This window comes from Neopelma chrysocephalum, unplaced genomic scaffold (assembly GCF_003984885.1).
Source record: "Neopelma chrysocephalum unplaced genomic scaffold, ASM398488v2 Primary Assembly neopelma1_42, whole genome shotgun sequence".
Lineage (NCBI taxonomy): Eukaryota > Metazoa > Chordata > Aves > Passeriformes > Pipridae > Neopelma > Neopelma chrysocephalum.
The window spans coordinates 4,271,944-4,289,509 of NW_020897700.1; the positions used below are offsets into that span (position 1 = coordinate 4,271,944).

Below are 17,566 nucleotides of genomic sequence, written 5' to 3' on the forward strand. Positions count from 1 at the left end.
CATAATTGTTGAAAATACAATTTAAGATATCTAAAGCCATAAGATTTCATAAATAACAGTGAGCATAACAACAATATTTCATGTATTTCTGGACTCTAGGAGAAGCTCTTTAAATAGTTCACAAATGGTCAGGCTAACTAAAATCATAAACCTCTTACCAAAGTCATAAATGCCAAACACAAAATGTATTGACAAGTAATTTATCATGTCCTACAGTGTAATATTTTATATCTAATTACTAAAGTAGGAATAAGTAATACTGCAAGATGAAATATTAACTATGTGAACAGGAGAATCAGAGAAAAAAATCCCTTTATGTAAGATTACAAAGAAACAGTATAAATCATTGCCTTTGGCATAAATATTTATGCATGCAGAAAGCTGAGATTTTTATTGGATTTTGCTTTATTTGACTAGCTGCAGATTTTGCTTCATATCACTATATTTGGGGATAATTTTGATTGAATTATCATACCTCTGACTTTCTCTGAGCAACAAATTTTTCTTGCAGTGAGGAAATAATCCAGAGCTTTATCAAATTATCATATACATATACACAAGAAATATGGACAATTGCAGATGTCCTTTAAAAACACAAATCACATGAAGTTATTAAAAAAGTCTTCCCTAATTAACTTTTTCTCAACCTAGAAAAATAGCATGCCCAGTCAAAACAGGAATAATTATGAATGCATATTGAATGCTAGGGCTTTGTACACTGTACTTAAACTCTTAAACTCTTGAAGTTTGTTCATTATTGACTGAAAACAAACAACAGTGGTTCTTATAGAAAGTGGTAAAGCAGATGTGGATAAAGTGCATACGCTTAAATACCCTTAAAAATCATTACAAAAGTTTCTGACCAGGTTTTTCCTCCCTCTCTTCCTGATAATTTTTCTTGCTAAGCATGAAGAAGGAAGAAGAGATTTTGCATAAAATCTAATCATATAGGATATAAAAAATATGGCTCTTAAGATACTATAAACATGCAATGCCTTAATTTAAAAACTGTAAGAGTTGTTAATTTGCTAACTGAAAATTTATTATCCCTTGATTTTTTATTTTTAAATCACAGTGGGAGGCATCAGGTTAACCTTACTATAAAACCAATGTTCTTCCCTTTAGAGCTTGTGATGCTTCTGAAGACTTTTTTCTAACTTCATCTAGTTTTCTTGATTTTTTTTTTAAAGTATAATCCTGAATAGCTCTTAAAACTGGATCTAAGGCATTAAAAAGAAATCTGGCCTTAACCACTGCACATTATTTTAGTTCTATGAATTTAGGTAAAGCCCATAGTGTGGGTAGTACAAAACCATTTACTGATGTTCATACTGGTAACTTAGTGGTGAACTTTGTGAGTAGCCTCATAAAACTTACTGAAGATTGTTGCCTACCAGCAGTCCATAAGACCGGAACCTTAGCAACAGGCTAAGAGAAAGCAAAGCACTTTTGATGGTCCCCAATAATGGAGAAAAAACAAACATTTGAAAATGGCTTATGTTTTTTTCCATGCAGAAAACACTAAACAATGTATTGCAATGATTATTCATCTGTGTAGAGGGCTCTCATCTTGAGAAGGCACCAACCACTGTGCATTCACTAGTAGACAATTCCCTTCCCTCCAACAGTAGTTACCATGCTGCTTCACACGTAAGACTTGTCATGAAGCGTGATGGTGCAGACCATGACAACTACCTCAGAAGTCAGCAGTAAAGACAGCTCAAAAGCAAGGACTTGGGATTTGATCAGGAATCAGAGCCAAATCTACTCAGGAAGGCAGAAGCCTAGCCAGAGGAAGAAACAACTGCAAGCTGCAACAACTCCAAGCACTGATTACCGAGCAAACACCCAGTAGGCTCACCTGGAATCTCGCTTAGACCCTGAACCAACTTCTGACCTTCACAAGATTTGCTGGATAAGAAGATAGACTGGACCATTCAGGGTTGGAAAGCTTTGCTGGAGAGACACTGGGAGAGAAACCATCAGAGAGATTAATGGGTCTGGAAGCCACACTGGATCAACCAGAATATATGTATTTAATTAGACACTCAGAAAGTGAAAAATTCAGCAAGCTGCCCAAAACACAGAATTTTCTCGAATATTCCCCAAGTATCCTTGAATATTCTCCGAATGTAATGTTCCTTTTTAAAATTCCATTTCCCCTGCAGCATAAAAAAATATTTTGTGTCTTAACTAGTTGAATGTTCAGAGAGCAACAAAATTTATATGCCAGATGAATATGTGTGACAACATTTATTGAAATAAATATTTTAGGAATAAAAGGATAAGCAAACTAAAATTAGAAAAAGAATTACTAGGAAAGGAGAAACTATGACCAGAAGTTATTTAAAGCCAGACTCTATCAAGAATAAAATGGTCAAACAAAACTAAAAATGCTTCTTCAGTGGTATGTTTTTAATATAGGTTTGGAAAAGGAGAGCTAAAGGTTCAAACAATGGTCCAAGACCAGATTTTTGTTATTTTCCAGCACCACATGACTCATATGCTTTGGGAGGGGTGGTTGGAGGCCTCTGACACCTTGGGAGTACGCATGACCCTTGTTGTCAGGAGAGGTGAATAACACCAGAGGAACACAGGTAGCTTTTGCAGCAACACTTCAAAAACAATAGATTTATTATTATTAATAATGATCCTATTAAGACCACACTTTAACAAGAATGGAGCCAGTGTGCTGGCACTGAAAATTAAAAAGATTGTAGAGGAGTTTTACGCTAGGAGCTAGGTGAAAGGCAACAGGAACATAGGAGCACCTGATTCAGAATGATGAGTCCCCTGAAAGGATGTGGTTATATTCAGTGTCTCTCTGAAAGGCCAGGAGGGCATAAATGTCACAATCACAATAAATAGAGTAGACAAACCAGACTGCTAGCCAGGCTGGCTGACTGGCATGCGCAATGTCAAACACAGAATCACACAGAAACAATCAGGCTGGAAAAGACCTTTGAGATCATCAAGTCCAACCTATGAGTCAATACCACCATGCCAGCTAGACCATGGCACTAAGTGCCATGTCCAGTCTTTCCTTAAACACTTCCAGGGATGGTGACTCCACCACCTCCCTGGTCAGTCCATTCCAATATCTATTCACACTTTCTCTGAAGAATATCACCCTTTCTGTGGAATCAAGGAGTGGAGCAAAGGCAAAATTTACAAGTGTTTCTGTGCCAGGACTACAAGCCTAATGTAGAGGATGCCAATGGTACTGGGGATATTCCCACGCTCAATGTATTCTCAGATACATTGAGGCGCTAAATCACTAGAGAATACATGCATAAGAACTACTAGACCAAATAAATTAGGTGTTAATTAGTGACCAGTACAGGGTGGGATTTATCTGAGAGTTTTGGAGGATTATAAGCAGAAACTGAAGAGAAGATGGGGTCTCTTGAAGGCTGAAAGGGATATGTTTAACTTTTATGGTGGTGGATAAGATGGTTGCAGAGTCATTATTCATCCAGTTAGGGGAGATTCAGAATGGAGATCAGGAAACATTTCTTTACAAAAAGGGTGGTCAAACATTGGAACAGACTTCCTAGAGAGGTGCTTGATGCCTCAAGCCTGTCAGTGTGATGCCTTAAGCCCCTAATGGTTTTTTATTTTTCTACCTTATAAGTTTTATAGGTAATAGAAGTAGATTTTAGAAGCAACCTTTTCTCCCTCTTCCCCATAGCACCCCTTAGTTTATACATTCCTTAACCCTCTTACCCCATTCCATACTCCCCATGTCAGCCCTATCCCCGTATCCAATAGAAGATGTTTTGTCTCTTGTCAAGGCAAGCCTGTCTTGTTTGGGGAACACTTGTATCTTGGCCTAAACCGCAGGACAGAGTCAAAGAACTGGGTGACTCTGCTCTCTGTACCCCGAAGATGATGAAGGATGATGAAGAGCACCCCAGACCCAATTCCGGGAGGTGGGCCAGGGGGTGGACCAGAGCAAAAGTTATGAGGTGGACACACTTGGGATTGGCCAGATATTGTTATATTTTGTAACATCTCAGGCACAGCCTGCGCGCGTTGTTTACCATCAATTGCCTTGGCACTATTAAACCCTTTCCTTATCTCACCCTAATTAACGGGCTCCCGGATTTTTTCTTAGCACCAACTGAGCAGGCATCAGTGTTTAAGAGGCATTTGGAAAACACCCTCAATCACACACTTCAATGTTTGGTCAGCCCTGAAGGGGTCAAGCAGTTGGACTAGACGATTTTTGTAGGTCCCTTCCAACCAAAACAGTCTATTCTGTTTTATTCTAAATCCCATTATAACAGAACTAGAGGCAGCCAGTGAAATTACTTGAAGATCTGTTTAAACTAGATGAAAGAGTTCTTATTTGAGCAGCAAGTGGTGAACATTTGGAACTTGCTGCTATGAAAAGGAGCTGTCAGCAGTTTCGGAAAAGGATTGCAGAAACCCATGCACAACAGCTCCATAAACCAACACCAAAGGTACGAGGCAGGAAATTCAACTGTGGATACTAGGGGAGTCTGTGGGGAAGGGACTGTGTAAATTGACCAACTCCCATGCTGTCCCTAAATACCATCTCCTGCTGCCACTGCCAGTCTGACCTAGACTTGGACATTGGTTGGGCTAAGTGCATTGGGGTGGTTTCTCCAGAGTCTACAGAAGACTAAAGGGAATGATAACAGGAGAACTATTCAGAGTGATATCTAAAGTGTTTTATTCAGATGGCTATTAGGATAATTTAATTTGCAATTCTGACTAGATTTTTAAATTTGTCTTATAAAATGAAGCATTACTTCCATGTGTTATTTTATTAAACTGGAAAACAAAAGGCCATTAGCCTGGAGAACTTTCCAAATACTAGTATTTGCTGCAGATTCTTACAGAAAGAGTCATAAGGAGTTATCAGACTAATGGATAGAAAAAGAGAAAGCACGAGCAGAATAATCACAATGATTGAAAACACACAACTAAAAAGTTTTGCATATAATTATTCTCCCCAGAGTGGAGCTGACAGATAGAGTAGTCAATTCTTATACAGTGGATAGCCAGATCTCCTTATACAGATATTACAGAGCCGACATTTTCATGGCGGCAAGACTGTAAAACCTGTCATCTTCCTCCTCTTCTTTCTTTCACTATACTGTGATTACTGATTATTGCAGTGCAAAGAAAATTTCATTCTCCATTTTTCTGAGCTCTTCTGTGTCCCATGATAATAAATAGGGCAGTCATGAAGCTCAGAAGCTTGTTACAGTTTACGAATCAATTTCTTGTTTGTTTTTTAAATCCCTCTTGGAGACCCCAGAGTTGTGGAACAACTGGCAATATACTGGACTTCTGCAGTACCTTCATTTTTTGACAATTCAAATTGATTTTCTTCAGCCTGTGGAATTCATGCCTAATGATATGGGTTCATACCACCCAGTGTATCTGGGAAGACAATTTTAGTCTGAACAAACTGCACTGTGGCAGATAAATAATCTTAATTAAAGACTGGAATCTTAAATAAAGCTTGGAATCTTAAATAAAGCTTGGAATCAAGCTGCTTTTGCCCCTTATGTGCAGGGTAAAGGTTTTATCCATGTTTCAAGGCTTCAAATATAAATAATTTCTAGAGCTGTATATGTGAAACATAGTCCAATGCCACCGATTCACTCTGTTGATTGATGGCATTTATCCTCAAAGAAGCAATAGACTATGTTTATATGAAGTCAGCAGGGCTTTTCAGGGCTTGCAAAAAACACTTTCAACATAATAGATGTTAATATAATTCAAATCAGGAGTAAAAATGGGTATGATGCAGAGAGATGGTGCATAGAAATCACACACAGATCTGAAAGGGGAAATAGTGATTAATGTATCTTCTCAAGAGCAGCTTTACTCAACTAAACTAAGCAAAAGTGAAGCATTGCAGAATAGTCAGAATAGTCGTTCACCTTCATTATCTTAGAGTAAGTAATTTTTAGATCTGCAGGGCATTACCTTAATTTGCTTGATTTATGAAGACTGGTCCAGCAGAATATTTTATCATGCTTCTAACTTCAAACTTCAGAAGTTCCATTAAGTTTACTGGAATGACTCACATACTTATAGTTAAATACATATTCAGAGCTTTGGATGAGTTTCACCTAAATGTTAAGTGTAGTGACAAAACTGCATTCAGGATAAATAAATCCAAAGGACAAGCTCATATACATTAAATAATAGAGCAAAAATATATGAACTTGGCACAAAAAACATAGCACAGTATATCCCACTTACACAAAGGACATGTGAGACAATGGGAAACAACATAAAATATGAAAAGGGCTAGCATGTAGCTTATTTTCCATATTAGTTATGTTACCAGAAAAGTTCAATAAATTGACAGTGCACATTCACAGAAGTTTATACTAAAGAATTTTATTTACATTTATTTAAAAATTGATATAACTTAACTTGTCATACTTCACAACATGATAATACATTATTTAATTCTAAAAGGGAATAATACACCATTTAGAAATTTTTCTTTGGAATGTAAATACTTTGTCATTGCAATAGTCTAACTAAAACAATATTTCTTAGGCATCCTGTACAATGTCAAATTTAATTAAATGTTTGCTTGTTAGGTTTCCTAAAAATAGATAGGAAAATTGGCTAAATCAAGTGAAATTATACTGCTCTGTGAAATGTGACACAATATGATTTAAATGTATTTTTCCCTTTCAGTTCTCATGAACATATGGCCATTAATAAAGTTTTGTGGTTTAGATATATAATTTAAATCTCTTAAAAAGTACATAATGTACTATAATTAAACAAATAGATAAAACCCTACATTATATTAAAGCCATGCAAGATTTTGGAAACTGGAGGTAAAGAAATCATTTTAGGAAGCATCTTCAGGAATCTGCTTAAACCTGTGGTGACTTGCTTACAAATGTATGCTAACATGCATGAGAAGAGACATTTATTATCACAGCCCTGTCGAAAAGATTGGTATGGTGTCCTAGATTTCTCAAAGAAAAATAGAAGTACCACGAGTTTAAGATCAGAATTTTAGTAGGTCTACTATAGTCTAGCAGTTTATGCCAGGAAACTTGAAGATGAGCTGCCAATAGTCATCATAGAGAATAAATACCTTTATGTCAAATTTGCACTGCATATGATCTAATTCATAAGCAGAGATATAAACTATTTCTTTACAAAATGATATAAGAGGACTCATCTGGGCTTGAAAACTGTGAAATGTGATGTGGGCAGACATAAATGTGCTTAAAAACCTTGAACACAAACATGTGCTTTCATCAGTCCCATTCTTTAGCTGATGGATCAACCTTTCATAAAACTAGAAAGCTGCTGTTGTTTCCAAAATGCTTGTAAGTAGCCCTGTTTCCTTATTTATTTTTATATATGTATATACATTTCTTGAGTACTGTGAAACAAATCACAGCAGAAGTCAATGCTTGCTTCCAGATGCTGTTAGGGGACAAAAAAAAAAAAGGGAGAGAAGAAAAGGAAAGAGAAATAAGAGAATACCTTACACTCTAGATTATTTCTTATTAAAAATATCCTCAAACAAACAAACCCTCACCAACCTATAGACTATTCTCTATTTTCTAATTCTTGTTCCAGCTATTTTCCATTTATACTGCTGTAGGCTAATGTAAGCCTCAATGACTCCCTTCTTCTTCCAGGATTGTCCTTTTGTACATAAAATGTTCTGTCTTCTATATAGTTTCCATAGCTTATAGCTTCCACAGCTCTGCTTCTCATCATAGCTAGAGTAGCAACAGAAATTTTCTGATGTTGTTTGTACTGTCTCGTTCCTATGAATAGTACATTTCTGGTCTTGAAAATGATTTCTGAATCAATGTTATCCTGAAGCTTTTCCTCTGCTTCCTGCACTTTGGCATGATATATTTGAAAAAAACAGAGAGGTAAAGAGGAATTTTAACACAAAATAATTTTCTTCCCCTTTAAATTGTAAAGCTGTTCTAATAGCACTCTTTGTCTCTTTTTCCCATACCTTTATCCTCTTTCCATTCTTTTTCTTTGTATGCTCTCTTTCTCCTCCTGTATTTTGTTGAACCACAGCAGTAATGATTATCTCAAGCAATAACCTATTCCCTGTCCCAATTAATAATCTCAGTTTTAGCAGCTGCCATAAGATTTTTCTTTCCCCTTTACACTTAAAAAATAGGGATTAAGGTTAGTCTAAAGATACACCATGCAACAAAAATCAAGTCCAAACCCAATGGAAAGAATTATTTCCCCTAATTTTACTCTCCTGTGGAGAAGGGAAGGGAAGCAGCATGGTCTGCAGAGCCTCTTTAAAAGTGACTGGGAAGATCAGGAATATTGAATCTATTGCTTTCACAGCCAGTGTAACTCCTCGACTGTGAACAAAACGCTGGACTGAAATACGAAAAGGCAGTGGCAGTAGATTTTTTTATCATTTTCTTTTATCGCTCATTTTGGACATCTTGTAACCTGTTAAAGTGGTTTTGACAAATGAGTGAAGACTGCACAATTGTTTGGAGCTCTCCTTGTGGGGGAGTCAAAGTACTACCTGCAGTTAGAAGTGGGAACAATTTGCAGAGGAAAAATTATGCTAATGATGCATTTTAGAAACACACAGTAAAAAGTCACGGGCAATTTTTTTTTGCATAAACTTTTAGTGAACATTTAAAGCCTAATTCAAAGACACAGAATTTGTCAGCATTTCCTATTTTCTTAACCAGTGTTTGAATCCTCCCTACTGTACTGGCCTATTTTCAGCTCTTTCTTTCAGGTAGATTTCATGCACCACTGTCCTACCTGTTCCCATGCAGACCAAAAAAACCCACTGCCTTTCTGTCTGTCCATCAAAAGTTACTGCAATGCTGTGTCTTAGTCATCTTGGGGAATACAGATCTGGAATGCATCCTGACTATTTTCTTCACAATATAAAACTACTGTAGAAGACCCTCTCTACTCATATGAGTAAATGCCCCCACATCTTGTTCAGTTCTATTGTAGGATGGGAAATACTATCATGGTTGGTCCTTCTAGTACTGTATAGATATTCTATTACCTTTATCATCAGGGACTTCCTATCTCCGAAAGATCACACAAACAACAGAAAGGCATGCCACTGTTAAAGGAATTAGAGCATTAATTTACCTAGGATGAATAAGAATGTCAGCCATGAACTAAAGAAACATTCCATTATTAGTAGGGTTTTTAATAGTTATCTATATACTATTTAACATTTTAGCTCTATTTTTTACTTTCAAATTTGAAAAAGTAAATAAGTGCATTAGTAGAGAGGGACAAATTATGAACTCAGTGCTTCCTTTTCTATTTTCCATTATATTCCTTATCTAAAGTGTAACAGGATAGGATAGTTTGCATATTTATTTTATGGTATTTTAAATAAATTCAACGAATTACAAAACTTCTGAAGAAATCAAAAGTTATTAAGAAGTCTATAGTCTAAAAACTTTCATGCTAGTAAGTTTCTTCTAGGAAGTCAGACTAAAATTGATATTTACCTGTGTTTATTTTCCTTCTTATGTAACTTCTGTTGTCACAAAGCAAATAATCTTCCTCTTTGATAGAAACTTTCCTTTTGATATAGTTCCAGTAAGTCACACAGGAAGGACCCTGATAAAGAGATAGCTAAATTCTTTTTGTTGTCTATTCTTTCATTATTTGTGAAGAAAGGAGAAGGAGAATGCTAAGGGGACAATTGAAGCTCAGCTGAAGAGTTAAGAGTGGGAGGGACTTAAGGAGGAGGATTTCACTTTCACTAACTGCTGCAGTGTTTTGGACAAGTAAACCTCACCTAGAAAGAAACCAATTTTGGTTTTTTTTCAGAATAGTTCTGGAAAATATACTTAGAAATACGTTATTGTGCTAGAATGCAGATCTCTTAGTTGCAAAGAATGACTGTATGCAAGCTGTCATAATATCATAAAGCACAGAAAACAACACATTTTGCCTTCAGTAATGCTTCCCTAATGCCTAAATCCTATTTTTCATTGCACTCTAGATGATGCTGGAAGCTGAACTTCTCCCTCAGGGATATCACAAACAAGGAGGTATGCATGTGACTAAAAGCCATCTTTATTTCTCAGATCAGGTCATGTATTAAATGAAGCTGATTAGGTCAAAGGCCAACTTTTGTAATATAAATTACTCTCACTGCTTAAACACATCAGAATTGGAGACACTGGTTGAGCTAGACACTCCTTAAAAAAGTGAACTGCACTTAAACTTTTCCCAAAACTCAGGGAAACTTTCTGATTTCAATTTTTTTTTATTTTTAGTTAAGTGGGCCAAACTCAATTGCAGTTAATTGACTCTAATCAGACCAGATATAGAATATAAGCTCCTATCTCAGCTCTTCTGAAACTTTTCTTGGTCCTAGCATATGTAAGAAATGTATTGGTTAAAGATCAAGTAATACTTTCAAATTCAAACAACATAATCTAAAGCTCAGCTGAAAGTTTCAGAAGAGACCCTATTTTACACAGAGAGCTTGTATTAAATTTTAGTCTTAGTGTGGACTGTATTGAATCAACAAAATGTTTATGGTGGATTTTCTTTCACTATCTCTTCCATTTATCTTTCACCGCCAGTAGGTTTCCCCAGATCAGACTAGTCCAAGCCTGAGTAAAATGGCTATGAATAATTTTTCTTGCTGTATCAGCTATTGTGTTTTAGTCACTTGAGACTTATCAGGACCTATACTACTGATAGTTCTATAATATTGTGGCTCCTGTACAAAAATTACCATTTGTTTTTTACACCTTGTGAAGCTAGCTGCTCTCTGGCTACTGTGCATATTGCTGAAATTCTAATGTGGCACCAAGGAGCTCAGTGCAATCAAACCACCCAAATGATCACCTTGCTTTTTGCCAGAGCACTGTGCAAGGCTGTGTTGTTACCAGAACTGACACTACCCAGTTTAAACAGAGGGGGTTTGTTTGCATTAGTGACATCACTGCAAGACCTCTTATATGACTGTGTAGTTTTCAAGTGGCTTGTAAACTGGTGCAGTTTAAACATAAACATACAGTGTAACCCTATTCTGGCAAGATAAAAAGGAACTTGAGCAGTGTAGTATGCTTTTATGGTAGATGAGATGCAGCACCATAATTTTGACTTTACTAATGCTGATGTAGAAATAAAGCCTATACTTTTTTAAAATTGGTTTTTCTTAACATAAGTACTGCATTTAAATGCAGTGTCTGTTGTCTTCAAAAAAAGTTGAAATAAAACTCTACTGTACTCTGTGTGTGAGGATAAAGCTATTGAAAAACAAATTAAAGCTATTACCATGCTACTAATGTAGACAGAAGCAAGGAAACACAAACTACAAAAAAAAAAAAATCTATCAAATAAAAATATAGAGAAAACTTAAAAGTTTCACACTGGCTATTCTATATCTTCCTTTCACCCTTAGAAGGTTTCCTGCTTGATTATTCTTGAAATTAGTTCTTATATGTTTTCTATTTAATATATTACATTTATTTATGGTTATATAGTAGCACCAGATGAAAACGCTAAGACCAAACAAAAGAAGTACAGGAGACATTTTAAACTGACAGCATTAATTACATGCTGTAAAAGTTCTAGCTTTCCAAGAAAAAGCAATTTCCAACTTCCAAAACCTTGCTATTATTTTCATAAAACAAAAATTCCAAGGAAAAGAAAATAAAAAAATCTTAAAATTTCAGTGTACTGCTTTTGAATAACATTATCCACAATTCTAAGATTGACAGTCCATTGAATAGAAAAAAGATCTGTTTTACATAAAGCAAGAGAGTACAAAAGCACAGCTTTTGTAATTTTGGTAATATTGCAGTTCTACAAACATATTGCATAGTATGTGTAAGAAAATAGTTTCCATCTTTTTATACATATTTATATACAAAAGAAAATCATTAACATGAAGGTTACAAAACAAAAATGGTTAGCAGACCTTTACTGAGTACTGATAGAAACAATATGACACTCAAACTTTAATCCGACTTTCATGTACATTACAGTAAATCAGCTGATAACAATTCCAATCTCGTTTGTGGGGTTTTAATTTGTTTTTTATTTAGCAATTATTTAGAATCTAAAAACAAAGCAAAACAAAAAAACCCTAAAAAATACATTATGTTAGCAACCAAATATCTTAAACATTCTTCATTAAATCCTTCTAGACGTTTATGGTTGTATCTTCAATCCAGACTTAATAGCCCCCTGCATCCAAAATGATTTAATGTGAGTTCTGTTATCCAGTCAAGCCACCGTTTTGTAAGCAAATCACTATAACTTCAGTTGAAAGAATAAATGTCTTGGCAAGTTTTGGAATACATACTCCTTTGTTTTCACCAAAAGATACCCCTATGCATGAACAGTAAGGTAATTGCAACACACTGACAAAAAATTTAAACTCTGGAAAAAAGTTACAGTCTACAGCTCAAAATGCTGCACAAATCTAAACTATGTTACAATTTCATGTTGTAATTACAACTTCTCATTTCTTCATTCCAACAGAATTAGTAGAAACAGCAGTGTCATAATGTTAGATATAATAGAAGTGTCAGTCTTTGGTCTTAACACTTAAACGATGAATGAACTGCTATACAAAACCATAACAGTGCTCAGAGAGGTTGACTGATGCTTTTATTTTTCTTTTTTTTTTATAACAAGAAAGAGACAGTATCCTATAATATCACGACACAGATTTTTTACAGGAGGTTAATCTATGATATATATTAAATTCATGTAGCCAATAAGGTCTTTTCATATATTTCATTGCAGTCATAAGGATGGTGTTCTAAATTTTTAGTTCTGTAAGTCCATTAAATCACTTTTGCAATAATCCCTGAAATCATGTGGGCTAGAAATACTATTTAAAATAAAAACTGATTTTTTTCCCTTCTTACAGTTTTTGATGAATTTAAAGTAAAACATTGATATTATGAAATTCACCACAATATTGAGACATTATGAGAACTTGTTATGCTATCTCATCGGTTGGTGAAGCTCTTAAATACTCTTTACTTCAGACTGAAGGGATTCCAATAAAGAATATCCTGACAGTGAAGAGCTATGTGGACTTACTTGATTTTGTGGAGTCCAATGCACCATCCACATATCTGTTCTGAGTTTTCTTCATACTAAGTGGCAAATTATTCCAGTCTTGCAGTTAAAATAAGCTAGTAACAAAAGATTTTTTTTTTGTACCTGCCCATTCCACCCAAGTTGTGTAAAATTTATAAGGGTTGGGTCTTTCCATCCAGTGAGTAGAAATCTTTTTTATACGTATAACAGGCAAGTAATCACATAAGGTAAAAAGCAAACAAACAAGAAATTTTCAGTAGAGAATTCATGACAAAATATCTGCAAGCCATTCCATGGGTTTCTTTAAGGGGAAAAAAAAAGCCTTAGGCTATTTATATGTAATTTGTAAGAAGCCATATTTTAATTCACCAAATAGATTAGTCATTATAATACGCTTGTTCATCTTTTCAGCAACAGGTCTATGTAGGTGTGCACAGATAATGACTACATATAGATGTGCCCTCGTACATATCTATATACTTCTCCTCCTGAAATACTATTTAACCATGACTCTCACACTACCATTCTATTACTTGTGAACATGGGAAAAAGACATCTATATCCCTACAGTTTAAATGTGTATTGTATGGCTACACTTTCTAATCTTTTATTGTCATCTTCTTTGCCATCTGTATTTCTTTTCGTCCCACTTACTAAAAATCCTCATGTTCTAATACATTTTCTTGCAATATTTTCTGATATATTTTCTTTCCAAGAATAAAATTCTCAAAAAAAAAAAATCAGCTGTGAATGGTATTCTTTTGAAGTGGTAAAATAATCAATTTGAAATCTTAATTTAGCTGGTAAAAACTGCAAATACAGGATTCTTGCTATGGGGTGAAATTCACACCTCTGAAGAAGGCCAAAGGCAAGCACCAGTCAAGCCATTGACACGTCTTGTGCTGGTCTTCTGCATAGGAGTGAATTTCATCTGAAGTGAAAACAAAATCAACCTAATTAGGTGGTAACAAAATGCAAAGACAATCATAACATTAGTTTGCTCATTTTCATTTTTTTCTCTAAGAAAAAAAATTGCGTACAAATACCCATCTTGCGCTGTCTGCCTTGACTTTAGAATTACTTTGCAAAAGCTGTCATTTCATTTATGATCTTACATTCAGAAGCCTCTAAAACTACAAGCTAGGTCATATAATTTAAAGCATAGAATTAAAAAGCTCACTTACCTCATGTAATCAAGCCATCTTCCACAATAGGAAGCATTTTTATACTGTTTTACATTCCTGGGTTCTGCAAGTTTCAAGATACTCTTGTTAATCAATGTTGCGAACAAATTTACCAGCAGTATACCAAAACATTTTTCATAATATTTCAATTACCAACCAAACCAAACAAGTACAAACATTGACACAACAAAGAAATCCGTCATGAGATTCGTCAAAAAAGAAAGTCAGTAGTGAGATCTGAGTGCAAATGTGTCTGCATATTTTAAACACAGACCTGATAAAGTCAATGTAATATCAACATACTTTTTAATATTGAATATTATTTAATATGTGGTTTTATATATACTACTATTACTTTGAAACCTTAGCAGCAGATGATAAACAAAAGAGAATAATAAATGTGAATGTCATACAAGTTGTTAGTGCACTGCTTCTCAACATCACATGTAACATTAGTACCAACATTTTTACTGTGTTCAAATGGCAGCAGTTAGACATAGCCAGAAAATGGATCAGATGGACCTTTGAAGATTTCTCTCGTGGTTTTATATTTGCCAATTACAAGTACCTTGTGAAGAGCAATACACTGATCAACAAACATATCATCAGAATTTCCTTCTTTACCCTGTTCTTCTTTTCCAGAAATTGTATGTTCTACTTTAAGCAACCACTTCACATGCAGTAGCCATGAAAATATTATATAAGGTCATTCAGATCTGACAAACAAGAGCATATGTTTTTTAACTTTGAAAGGTAATATTGCTGAGCACTTCCAAAATTTACCCAGTGTATAAAACCCTAGACTCGGTAGAGAAAGAGTAACAACACATATTTAAAGAAACCAAACTCAGGGAGGGATTCTGTCTCTTTTTGTATTAAAAATCATTTACTGAATTTGTGTAATAAAGCAAGCATCACACAATGCTTCAAAATTTTAAAATTCAGGGATAAAAGTTTACATCCAAAAAGATGAATGGAAAATTGTGCTTTTAGACAGTAAAGTTATTTATCATACAGAGGAAACCAATCCATCTCACCATCAGATTCTGGGCAAATTTATGTACTATATATATATATATTTATGTGCAGTTCATATCCAGGTCCTGCAAAAATCTAAAACTATGTGCTTCACTTCAAGTAGCAAAGGCACCTGTGTTATTGTCCCTTTTGGAAAAAAAGGTGATTTTATGTTCTAGGTTTCCTGATGAAGAATACATTTATTTCTGAATATCTCACTCCCATCTCTATGTTGAGTGGCATTACACACCACAAGAGAAGGCAGCGCTGTATTCCTGCTTACACTGGGAGAAGTTGCTCTGCAGGCCTTTTGAAGCGTTGAACTTGTCACAAGGGAAACCGAGCAGAACTGTGAAGCAGAGGGATAGTAACAAAAGGCTATTCTGGTGTGAGGATAAAATGGAGTCATTCTAGCTCCACAAGCAGATGTTGCTGCTGGATTGACATGTGGAGCCTGCTCCTGCTGGGGACAGGTAAAGTTTACCATTGGGACAGACGCAGAGCTCATAGATAGTCTGGCGAGGAGCTGAAGAGCTGGGTGAGGAGGAGGAGGAGAAGGAAGAGGAGGAGGAGGAGGAGGAGGAAAAGGAACCCACTGGTAGATTTCCCAGGCGGATTGTATCTGCATTTAAAAATATCTAGAAGAGGGAGAAAAAAAAAGTGGGTAAATTTCTTTCAGCATTGAGATATATTTTTAAAAAGTGTTTTGAAGCAGTCATGATTTTTTAGAAATATATTTAAAATTTTAGAAATATTTTATTAGAAGTATCAGAAAGATATATTAGAAGTTATTCTTTTTAGAAATAAAAAAGCTGTCAACATTTATTATTTTTCATCTATGTGTAGTTGTTTCCCATTAGTAGTCATTACTATAGTACATGCAATTACTTCACCCAACATGTTTATTCAGGTACAAACATTATCATACAAAAACATTTTGACAATATTCTTGAATAGGTTGAATTTTCACTTGTACATTTTATGATTAAAATTTATTCATTCGTCGCAGCAGCATATCCTTGCTCTGGAATAATTTATATTTTAATAAGTGTGAAGTGATATTAAAACACATTCCCCAGTGTAAGCAGCTGAAATATGTGCTGAACTGTGCTAAATTTTAGGGGCTTAACACTAGCTACATCCAGAGAATAATTAAATAAGATTACAGAGTCATACACAAAATAAACAGCTTCTTTGACCTAAATTAAGAGGAGAAAAGATTTCAGGTTAGTCTTATTAGGAAGGTCATCAAACTACTCCCATTTGTTTTCGAACATTGAATACGATTAAAAATATTGTGGGGTTTTTTAATCTTCCATTAGAAATTGCATGAGTCAGTATGAAACTGTAGATATCAGTAGCATTCACGAATCTCTATTGAGTTCTGCAATATTTACATCTACATTTTCAGAAAACCCCATGTCTTCCACTGCCACAAACAGAGGAGTGTCCAGCTACTAAGAATTTGTGTTTTATTTATGGAAAGAATAAATAAGAGCCAAAGTAAGATCAGTCATTATCTCAGGAGCAGACTAGGGACTTCTAGAAAACAGGTAACAAATCAAAATGGCTTTAAGCTCTGCAGGTAAAGTTTGAAGCTTAGGAAAAGGTGAGTTCTTTAAATACTTGATAGTGATTTTTATAGGGTATTGAAAATCAACAAAGCCAACTTGACACATTATACCAACATTATACCACAATGTTGGCAGTACATGTCAATAATCTGCAGAGATATGGCATATATTGCTTTTTTTTCTACAGGAGGCAAGTATTATTTTATTATAAAATCAGTGGTATATGGCAGCAATGCAGTGCAGAAGCATTACTGAGCCCATGCTGTAGAGAAGTGAAGAACAGCAGGCTAGGCAAAAACTAAAGTGGTTGGATAAAATCCTGGAGAGGGATTGACGCATAGTCATGTTTCCCTCCACAGCAGAAGCATTGAGATCATTGGGATCATTGGGATCATTGGGATCATTAAAGGTAACACAGTCTGATAGTAGATCCAAACAATATACCCTCCATCATAGCAAGTCTCCAGCTCCTGAAATAATATACTGTCATGGGAGGAAATTTTCACTAAAAGGGACAGGAAGGGAGAATCTCAGAGGCAAAGATGACATCTGCATGGCACGATGCCTGCTTTCATTCACATTGTGATTGATAGAGGAATTGATCACAAAACCGAAATGCAGTAAATGATTAACTTTGCTCTGTAATTTATATAACAAAGGAATGATGTATTTAGACATGCATACACACTGTGCTGCTTGAAAAGTCCAGTATTATAG

General features: G+C 35.1%; 1 protein-coding gene across 2 annotated transcripts in view; it reads right to left on the reverse strand.

Moving 5' to 3' along the window:
- Nucleotides 1-12,654: 12,654 nt before the first annotated feature.
- SGCZ (sarcoglycan zeta) overlaps nt 12,655-17,566 on the reverse strand; it is a 451,809-nt gene continuing 446,897 nt past the window's right edge. For both annotated transcript variants that reach the window (XM_027676459.1, XM_027676460.1), the window contains one exon: nt 12,655-15,913. In XM_027676459.1, coding sequence (XP_027532260.1) covers nt 15,686-15,913 — 228 coding nt within the window. In that variant the 3' untranslated portion in view covers nt 12,655-15,685. The remainder of the gene's footprint in view (nt 15,914-17,566) is intronic.